Source organism: Galeopterus variegatus, unplaced genomic scaffold (genome assembly GCF_000696425.1).
Source record: "Galeopterus variegatus unplaced genomic scaffold, G_variegatus-3.0.2 Scaffold22477, whole genome shotgun sequence".
Classification (NCBI taxonomy): domain Eukaryota; kingdom Metazoa; phylum Chordata; class Mammalia; order Dermoptera; family Cynocephalidae; genus Galeopterus; species Galeopterus variegatus.
In genome coordinates, this window is record NW_007748588.1 from 455 (window position 1) to 11,732 (window position 11,278).

The window sequence follows — 11,278 nt, forward strand, 5'->3', positions numbered from 1 at the left end:
TTGATATGATTTCAATATTTTTAAATTTGTCGAGAGTTGATTTGTTGACTAACATGTTGACTAACTCTGTCCTGGAGAATGATGAGAACAATTTGCATTCTGAAGTTGTTGGATGAAATGTTCTGTACATTCTGTCAAGTCCATTTGATCTATAGTCCAATAATAGTGTTTCTTTGTCAATTTTTTTGTCTAGATGATCTGACCAAAGCTGAGAGAGGGCTGTTGAAGTCTCCAACTATTTTTGTACTGAGGGGGGGGTCTATCTCTCCCTTTAGATTCACTAATATTTGCTTTATACATATGGGTACTCTGGTGTTGAGTGCATACATTTTTATGATTGCTATATTCTCTTGCTGAATTGATCTCTTTATCATTATATAATGTCTTTCTTTATCCCTTTTTATAGTTTTTGTTTTGAAGTCTGTTTTATCTGATGTAAGTATAGTTACTCCTGCTCATTTTTGGCTTCCATTTGTGTGGAATATCTTTTTCCATCCCTTCATTATTAGCCTATGTGTGTCTTCACAGGTAAAGTGAGTTTTTTGTAGGCAGTATATAGTTAGGTTTTGTTTTTTAATCCATTCAGCCAGTCTATATGTTTTAAATATGGAATTTAATCCATTTACATTCAAGGTTGTTATTGAAAGGTAGTGCCTTACTCCTGACATTTCATTAATTTTTCTGTGGGTGTTTCATATATATTTTATTCCTTTTTTTCTTTTATTGTTTTTCTTTGTTTTTATTCTTTGTAGTGATAAGATATAATTTCTTTCTCTTTCTTGTTTGCACATCTGCTCTACCAGTGAGTTTTATTCTTCACCTCCTGTCATGATGGTAGTTAACATTCTTTTGCTTCCGGATGTAGAGCTACCTTAAGAATTTCATGTATGGCTGGTCTTATGGTGGTGAATTCCCATAGTTTTTGTTTGTTATCTGATGAATAGCTCTCCCAGATATAGTATTCTTGGCTGGAAGTTTCATTTATTTCAGCACTTTGAATATATCATCCCACTCCCTATTGGCCTGTAAGGTTTCTGTTGAGAAATCTGCTGTTAGTCTGATGGGGATTCCCTTATGGGTGACTTGAAACATTTCTCTTGCTGTTTTTAAAATTTTTTCTTTGCATTTGACTTTTGACAGTTTTACTACAATGTGTCTCATAGAGGACCTTTTTGGATTAAATCTATTTGGGGATCTTTTTGAGCTTCTTGGATTTGGAAGTTCATATCTCTCCCAATACTTGAGAAGTTTTCAGCTATTATTTCACTGTCTAGGTTTTCAATGTCTTTTCCCTTTTCTTCCCTGTTCAGAACACCCAAAATACAGAGATATGTGCTCTTAAAGCTGTCCCATAGATCTTGTAGGACTTCTTAAATTTTTTATTTTTTTTATTTTTCTGTCCAACTGGGTTATTTCAAAAAGCCTGTCTTGAAGTTCAGAAATTCTTCTACTTGATCTAGCCTGTTTCTTAAGCTTTCAACTGCATTTTTTATTTTATTTAATGAATTCTTCAGCCCCGAAATTTCTGCTTGGTTCTTTTTTTATGATATCTATCTCTTTGTTGAATATCTCCTTCAGATCCTGAGTTGTTTTTCTCATTTCCTTGTGTTGTCTAACTGTATTTTCTTGCATCTCATTGAGTTTCTTTAAGACTATTATTTGGAATTCCTTTTCAGACATTTCATAAATTTTCTTTTCTTTTGGGTCTACTACTGGAGAATTATTGTATTCCTTTTGGGGTGTCACATTTCTTTGTTTTTTCATGTTTCTTGTATAGTAGAGAAGATTCTATACATTTGTAGTATTAGTCAGTTCATGCTGAGCTTCAGTAACAAATCCATCCTAATAATTCAATGACATATAGAACAATGTATTTGTTTATCTCTCATATAGCAGTCCCAGGTGGGTTTTGGGTTAGTTCAGTGAGTCTCTTTCATAAGAGAAGCACCCAGAGTGGCAGTTGCTTTGCCTCTTTCAATGTGTCCTTCAGAGCATCTATTCAAGTCAGCTGAAGGGAAAACAGCACAGAAAAGCATGAGTGTACTTGTTTGTGGGTCTGCTCCACTTCCTGGAAGTGTACTATTTATGGGGGAGCTGAATTGGATGCAGAGAAAGAAATATTAATAACTAAACAGAATGGGATATGTTCCCAGAGTTCTAGACTGCACAGTATGAAGTAGAAGATTGGGGTGAATATAAAATGATCCTTGAATATCTTCTATAGGATTTTTATAAAGAAAAAAAAATCTCTAATAGGAGCTTGTTTTCCTGTGATTTGACTCTTACAATTGGCAATATTACATTTCCATTCGTTGAAAGTTATGATTAATTAACATTGGGTGAACTATAGTTTTACTGCAAGTAAAAATGTGTGGCTCCATCCTCTATTTGATAAGCCAATTAATTTAAGATGCTTTATGAGGTAAAAAACACCTTTAGGCAATCAAAGTATTCCACACAATTTACCAATTTCTATAAGAGTATGTTTGCAGGTGCTATAATCACTTGAAAACTGCCAAATGTATTGTTCTGCTGTTGTAAATTCTTAGCCAGTCATATCTCTAATGTATTCCAGAATTCTTATCTTTGGATATAATGATTCTATCCTGACTTTATTTTACTATAGTTTTAGTTTTAAAAATTTTGTGTTCCTAGAGAAATCCCTATCCTGAAGATTTTGGAAGGAGAGCATTTCTAGTCATTTTCATGTTTAGTTTTGGCTTCTGGATTGTGTCTTTTTATAAACTTACTGCAATTACTTTGGTTGTCTTGAATATCTGCTTCAATAGGAGTCATGAGAAATGCATTGCAGGTGAGTTTGCCAGTTACTGGTAGGCACATTTTTCACACTCATGGGGACTTGGGTTTACTTGACTGTCAAATGAAGGGATTGAGAAGATAGTGTAGGTTGCACTCTTTTGAAATATTACTCTTCTATATGTTAATATTGGGCTGATTACTTTATTTAGTTATCAATCTGCCTCTTAGTTTAATTAATTAATTAATTTATTTATTTATTTTAATTTTAAATTAAAAATGTTCTATTTCTTTAATTTTTGCACAATTTGTCATTGGGTACAATCTTAACTTACATGAATGTCCTCTTCCTCAGCTGCAGTACTAAAAGGCAAAAATGGTTCTGCAGAAATGTGTGCATTTGTATGTTTAAATGGGGTCTGATTTATATTGTGTCAAGAACCATTACCAACAATTATGTAAGCTTTGAAATGAAATCATGACTTAGAAATATATGTGGCATATGTTCTACTTCAATTTCAAAATATGTTTATGGGAAAGTGTAAAAAAAAAATTCCACAAGCCCTTTTAAAATCTAAGAATTGTATAGATCAATTTACAGGGTTTTACTTTGCATGGAAATAATGTTTGTAATGCTTAGCTTTTGAACACTGATAGTCTGAATCTCATTTCATTTTGTAATAATAATAATAAAAATTATAATGGCAGTTCACATTTATAGAGTCTTTACTAGATGCCAGGATATGTACCAAGTGCTTTATGTGTATTATCCTTTTCTTCTACTTTATAATCTCCACAGCCAAGCTGCCCTATTTGATATGTACATAAGGAAAACTTTAATGCTCACTTGATATTACACACACAGAATAAACCATTGGGAGGAAAAGAAACAAGCAGAACAAAGAGTGTTTTAAAAATAACTACCTTGAAGTCATGTGACAGATCTAGCAAATTCTTTTTATTTACATAGAAATGTGTACACATACTTTCTCTGTACACAGAAAATTCTAAGTATATATACATATATGATTCCCACATATTTTACAATAAATAGTATTTTACTCTTGTTTCTAGATGAAAATAAGATGTCTCGAAATATTACTCACCAACCACAAAATTACAAAAGCACCTGATGAACTCAGAGCAAAAACTTCAAGCCTGTACAACCACACACTAAGCCTAGTACAATTTTTACAAAAGACAAAGTTGAACACTGTGCAGATATCACCAGTAAAAGGAAAGGAACAGAAATGTAAAATAGAGAACAGAGATGTTGGCTTTTTGAAAGCGTGGTGAGAATATTTTTGTTGGTTAGGATTTACCTTCCATTAGTCCTCAATTTAATGTTTTACTTTAACTAATATTTTATAGATAAGACAGGAGAAAGACATTCACATCTATTGTAAAAAGATTAAGCATTCCACATTTCCTGAGTTCTAGAAGCCATTTTCCTCACCAACCAGACCACCATTCTGTACTAATTCTACTACAGAGGATTGCTGTTCAACCCCTCTTGAAGATAAGGGCACTGATTGTAAAATTACATTATTTTGGAAGTAACTTCAAAAGCCTGGTAAGCCAGGTACCTTTGTTGTCAGCACTTAATAATTAGGAATGTTTAAATATGACTTTCATTTTCACATACAGTTTAATCCCTCATTCAAATGATTAACTAAATGCAAAGAGAACTTAACCCAGGAGGCTAGGAATAATGAATCCATGATCTTGGAATTTTCTTCTTCATCCAATTTTTTCCCCCATTCTAGCCTAGAAAACAATCATTTTCTTTCAATGTCAGAGTTATTCTACATATGTATATAAAATCACACTATCAAATTAATAGAAAGAAGTTTTAAGCTGCAGAGTACATACAAATTCTATGTTATTTTTGATAATCTCAGACCATTGAATTTGGCAAAAGAGTCTAAAAACATCATGATCTTCATTATTGTTGAAATGACTTATACCCAGATTTGCTTTCCCCATCCACCAGTATTACTCCGAAGATGAGAATTGGAAGGATGGTGACCAACACAGGGCTAGGTGCTTAAATTACGTTCCACTCAACTCTAGCTCAGATGATAACGTACTTGGTTCCACTGTGGTACTGTAACTTCACACACGAATTTTGAAACAAATTTTACCCTTTCATCTCTCATATAAATAATGGCATAGATGTGGAGAAAAAGACAGCAATAAAAAAAAGAATTCAATGTCAGAAACACAATTCATCTATCAAATACCATCTTTTCAGTTGCTTTACTGAATCTGCTATTTTTAAGGTAAACCTCCAAAGCATATTTCAAAAGCAAGCTCATTTTAAGAGCAATGTTCGTAACATGCATAATTCAGTTCCTTCTTGTCACGCGTGGCTCCCACTGACATTTTTTCAGAGAAACAACAATAGTTCTAGAACTTAGTTCATCTTACATGAAAGCGACAATTTCATAAACAGTTTGACTCTTTAGATAAAGGTACTTATGATCAAAACAAACACATTTCACATTTAAAAGTCTTTCTTTCTTTCTTTCTTTTTTTTTATTTGAAAACCTGATAGGGAACTACGGTTCACTGCCAGAAACAAAAGGAATCTTTTGCCATGAAGAGCTGGGCTTGTTTCTTGGTCATTCTAATTAAATACACACATACATATGTCCTTCATTTCCATCATTTTGGAAAGATTCAGCCAGAAGATAAGTATGGGGTCTCACTATGGTAATTGTAGTCAGGACAGACCTTTTGCACGAGTTTATAATCAACACTGTAAAAGGCAATGTAAATGCAAATGACCTTGAAGGGCTTGGAGCACAACCAAGACACATGGCTCTGAGTTTGCTCCTGGTAGCAGATCTTGGACGGGTCAAAGTTGCACAGAGCAGTCTTCTTTGCCCGATCTGTTTTTTCATACTCAATGCGACAATTGAAAGATTTAGATTCCTTGGTCTCCAAGGTAGACTGGGGGGAAACTTCAAATTCCACCACTTTGGAGGGGGGTACCAAGCTCACTGACACATTGCCCAGACCTGTTGAATTATGTCGGAAATAAACACTGAAGGTTCCATTTCCATGATCGACGATTTTTCCTGTGATGAGGAGGTTTAGTTTGACAGTTTTAATGTTGGAATGAAAGTCGCCCCATCCAAACATTTTCTTAAATTTTCCCGTTTTTACTATTGGCCTCCGTTTAGTTCTTGTCAATGGCTCCTGAACCTCTGTGATGTTGGCCAGCCAGTCCCAAAAGTTTTCCATGCTATCTGCATATGCCGTGGGACCAGGCTTTGGCACTGGAGACTGTTTAACAAACAGGCGCAAGGGACTGATGATCCTGGAGTGCACCACGTTTCCGACCAATGTCCCTGGAGCATCTTTGTCTTCCCAATCCAGCCCCTCTGTGGCATGCACCACTTCTCTACTGTCGCAAAAGAGCTGTTTGAAAAGAAAGAGAAGTAAACTTTAGGTTAGGCTTTGAGCACACACACATTGACGTGCACAAGGAAAATTCTTTCAATATTATTTAGATTCTTGCTAAGTAGCATTTCACACACACAGCTGGGCTCAACAGTGTGACAAGATGAGCATTTAATTCAAGAAGTGTAAAACTGTGAGAATAAAAATTAAAATGGTGAAATTAAGAAGTGAGTGTTTCATTTTAATGAGTTGATGTGGTTTTAGTCTGTTTCCTAATCTTCACAATTTTAATTTCCAGACTGGGGGAAGTAGTATATTTTGAGCTGTCATTTGATAAAATCATTAAATTTGTGCAGTCTTTTCTTTCAGGTGGAAGACAACTCTAGGCTGAAAGTTACTAAGGAGGAGCTAGAAACTACAAATATAAGATATTGATTAGTCTCAAATATACTTGGCAATATTAAAGGTACTATTATACTCAAAGGGTATGACATATAATTTGATAGCTTTTGATATAATTCCATGACAAACTAACAAAAAAGATGTGTGATTAGTATTAGAAAGTTCTACAAAAGTTTTAGTTGAAAAACTATACATTTAGTTGCCTTTATAAAAATTAACGTTTGCTATGGTTTGAATGTTTGTTCCCTCTGAAATTCATGCTGTAATTTAATCCCTAATACAACAGAAGTGGGGCCTTTAAGAGGTGATTGGGTCATGAGGGCTCCACCCTCATGATTGGATTACTCCATTTATGGGTTAATGGATTGATGGGTTAATAAATTAATGGGTTATTGAGGGAGTTAGTTTTCATGAGAATGAGTCAGTTATGAAAAGCCAGTTTGGCTGACTCTCTCATGAGTCGCCTTGCCATGTGATGCCCTGTGCTACCTCAGGAATCGACCCTCTCCAGATGCAACTTTTCTACCCTGGGCTTTCCAGCCTCCAAGACTGTGAGAAATAAATTTATTTTTGTTATAAATTACCCGGTTTTAGGTATTCAGTTATATCAATAGAAAATGGACTAAGACTATGTGGAAAAGTATATTCTGAATTAATTAATAGACCGTATGTAATATAATTAATGCTATTACAACCGAATTATATGCCGAAAGATAGATCCGCTAAAGAAGAGTTGTGTGCATGTGTTTTATGGGTTTCACTGTATTTTGATTCAAATCATAGCCATTAAAATATAGAACTTTTTTATTCTTTTTGTAGTACAAGAGTCCCCCATGATTCTAAAAATCATTTAGTTAAGTCAGTATGGATTTTGAGGGACAGAATCATTATACCTGGAATTATTGCCTGAACTGAATATTTATGGATGGACTATAAGGCCTGAAAAATAGAGGTTTATTGTGGAAACATGATAGCCTCTTATCTCTGATGGCACAAACCACTCTCGTAATGACTCTAAAAACCGTCAACATACTGAAAAGGATGAGGAAAAAAGTGAGGCTATGTTCATATGCTGCTTCTCCAGCCCTTTCAAACTTGGCCAAGCACTTGGTAAAACTGGTCTCAGATTATTCCCAAAAGTATTGCTTTCAATCCAATTTTGAAAAAAAAAGACATAGCCTAGATTATAAATATTATAAATTGACTATATCATATAGTTTGACAACATAATATAAGGTTATCTTTTATATATTCATAAAAGCTTAGAAGTTTAAGTCCTATCAGAGATTTGTTAAAAGTGTTTTCACCTATACATAGTCCCAAGATGACTTTAGGTGGAAATCTAAGGACTTAAAATGCATGAGTGGGTTTTGTTTTCATTTGTTTGGGGAGGTGCATTACATAATATATTTCTCCCTTTGATTAATTTCCGAAGGGCTTTTATTCCTCATTTCTGAAGTTTCTAAAAATTCTTTCCTTTTCACTTACATTGTTGAGGTTGGCAGAAAGGCACATTGACAGGATGCACATTCTCACTTTTTTGAGAACCTAAATCCACATGACCTCTTAGGGGCTTTTGCCTCCTAAATTGATATTTCTTTCTCTCTCCTGGTGTTGAAAGGCTGGCATATTCACCAGGGAGAGAGGGATCATTACTCAGGATTTCTGGTTCAAAATATTTCTGATACCATAACTATAGCTTTCTGATTTCGAACACCTTTAATTACGTGCACAAATCTCATGCCACTTAATTGGTAATAGTGGAGTTCAATACCCTGGCTCAGATTCTGACTCAAGTTTCCTAAGAATTGATGCAGCCTGACCCAAAGGACGTGTCCTGGCCTCTCTAGAGAGGGCCAAAGTCACACGGGCTGATAAGAAGACCCTTGCTGATCAAAGTCCAATTTCTCTTCTCTGATCGTGATTTCTGTTGCCCACAGTCTACTACCTATTTTTCACCTGTTTCTGGTATTTCATGAGATCCACGTTGCTTGGTATATGCTGACAGACAACACCTACCATATACCGAGCACGTGGTGTATGAGGACAGCTCCTTTACTTCCTGATCTCTACTCCCTCATGCAGAACAGTATCGAACTCCTACCCTCATTCCTGCCTGTCTTCCTCTCTTTCATAGGGTCCCTTCTGACATTGTCCTCTTTTGCTTTTTTTCTTTAAAAATATCTCAGTTCTTACCGTTATGCACCTTGCTACTGATCAATACTTTAACAGCAGAACTAAGATATATTTTCTGTTCATAAATACTTTTCAACCACATGTGTGAAAACACTCAGCAGCAACATGCCTTTTTTTTTTTCCTTAAAGTGTTTATTTTATGTTACATGCTTTCCTGAACAACAACCCCGTTCTTTACTTATCCATACACTCCCAGCAGGGAGGCAGCATGGTGTGGTGGGAAGAGCATAGGATTTGGTGTCTAAAGATGTCATCACCTCTTGCCTCAGTATACAACCTGAACCCCAGTTTCCTGTATATCTCCTTTATCTATATATCTCCTTTGCTGGTTGTAAGGACTAATAAGTGGATGGAAATTACTGAACCTAATCCTTGGCAAAAGGCGTTCAGTGACTGATAGCTCCTCCATGGTCCCGTGGATAATCTCGTGCCTCCTACTCATGAAATGTTTCCAAAGGGTTATATAAATTCTCAAACCTCCAAGAAACTGATTAATGATTAATTGAGCAACTTGTTCAGTGCCATGTGATAAATTAATGGCCAAGTAGAAATCAACCTTCTCCACCCAGAACATCAGTCAAATGTTTCCTCATGTTTCCAATCTCACTGGCATCCGACTCACATCCAGAACACAGATACAGGTGAGCTCTCTTTGCCAACAAAATGTGTTCATAGATCTTTGATTCCAAACTACCAAATGAGTCATCAAAGGGAGCTAAAAGTACAAAGTGTCTGGCAGGCACCCTCATTACTGAATTTCACAGACAATTTCTGTGATACAACATGCTGGGAGAAGACTACAGGTGGTTCTGAACCTGCTGGCAAACTACTCTGTCCAGGACCAGGCTGTTGGATGTTATCTACAAAACACAGGGCTGTGTACCCCTGGTTACTTTTGTACTTGCTGGGGCTCTTCATGCTAATTTCAGTATCACTGCTGTCTTTTGTCCCATCATATTATAATAATAATGCAAAGACATTTAACTGCAAGCATAAAATGGAGTTTTTAAAAGGGGAAGAAAGAGGAATTGCTATGCTTTATCTGTTTGAACATTCCTTGATTTCAACACATTTATCAAAGCTTAAGTAATTTATGTCTTGGCAGGGTGTATCAATTTCACAAAGCGCACACATTAGCTAGACACAATGATATCATATTAGCTTTTTCTACATCTTATAGAAGAGCTCAAAAAGATTAATAAAAGCTCAAACCGCCATCAATTAAATGAAGCAAGTGGAAGGAAGGGAGTTGAGGAATAGGACTGTGTCTCATTTCAGTTCTTTTGTTTTTAGGAGGAAAAAAAGCTGACAGGTTCAAATCATTCATCACAACAAGCTAAAGTTGAATTTCTCTGATAATTAAATGCGTTTTTTCCCAAGAGGCAGAGAAGCTGCAATGAATTTTATAGGAGCAGATGTGAGAACTGTCACAAATTATGGAAATAATTTATAAACTAAAAAGCATCTTCCTCTGCAAACATATCAGAAGAGCCTTTTCCCCCCAACATTGTACTTTGGAATAATTTTAGTTTACGGAAAAGTTGCATAGGACAAAGAGTTCCCATATACCCGTACCCAGTTTCCTTTATTGTTAACATCTAACACTATAGTGCACTTGTCACAACAAATGAACCAATATTGGTTCATAATTATTAAGTCCATACTTTACTCAAATATCCTTACTTGTTCTTAACATCTTTTATCTGTTCCAGGATCTCATCCAGGATCCCACATTACACTTGGTCATTGTGAATCCTTAGGCTTCTTTTGACTGAAAGTTTCTCAGACTTTCCTTGTTTTGGATGACTTTGAATGTTTTGGGAAGTACTGCCCAGATATTGTGCAGAATGCCCCTCAATTTTGGTTTGTCTTATGTCTTTCTTATAATTAGATGAGGGTTACAGGTTTTGAGGAGGAAGAACACAGAGGTAAAGTGTCACTCGCACCATTTTGACTTAAGGGTACATGATATCAACATGATTTGTCACTGCAATGTCAATCTTATCTCGTGGCTTAGGTAGACAAGATCCATTTTTTTTTTTTAAGTTTTGCTTTCAGAATTCTCAAAAGGCTTGTAGACTTTTGTTATCACAAACTTAGTTTAATTTACACTTACTTCAATTGCAGTTGGTATAGGACTGACTTTTTTTTTTTTAAGTCAGAAACTCTCAAACATTTCAATTTATAACTGTTTACAGGATCACCAAATTATCTAAAATAACCTCAGAGTTGTTTAGGAACTCATAGACAATTTTTAAATTATTTTGGCAATTTCACATGCTGTGAAGGTGTTTGTCATCATTATTGGTGCTGCTATTTTATACTTAATATTCATTCCTTTGATAATTGATACCTCAATTAAAAAACAGATAATTCTATAAATATCTTATATAGCATTGGAATTACTTGCTGACTACATGATAATTAAAAGTGCCTTCTCAGGTCAGGAGCCAGACCATTGTACTTGATTCTATGCATCCATTAAGGAAGTACCAGTCTTTAGTGGGGGCTTTCT

The 11,278-nt window shown here is 35.2% G+C and overlaps 1 protein-coding gene across 1 annotated transcript; it reads right to left on the bottom strand.

The window, feature by feature from the left end:
* Positions 1-3,693: 3,693 nt before the first annotated feature.
* Positions 3,694-9,172, bottom strand: LOC103583380 (neurexophilin-2-like). The gene is made up of 2 exons (XM_008564706.1): positions 9,041-9,172; positions 3,694-6,183 (listed from the first exon to the last, which is right to left on the bottom strand). The coding sequence occupies exons 1-2, from the start codon at positions 9,170-9,172 to the stop codon at positions 5,440-5,442; spliced, it is 876 nt and encodes a 291-aa protein (XP_008562928.1). The 3' UTR covers positions 3,694-5,439.
* Between the last annotated feature and the right edge of the window lie 2,106 nt (positions 9,173-11,278).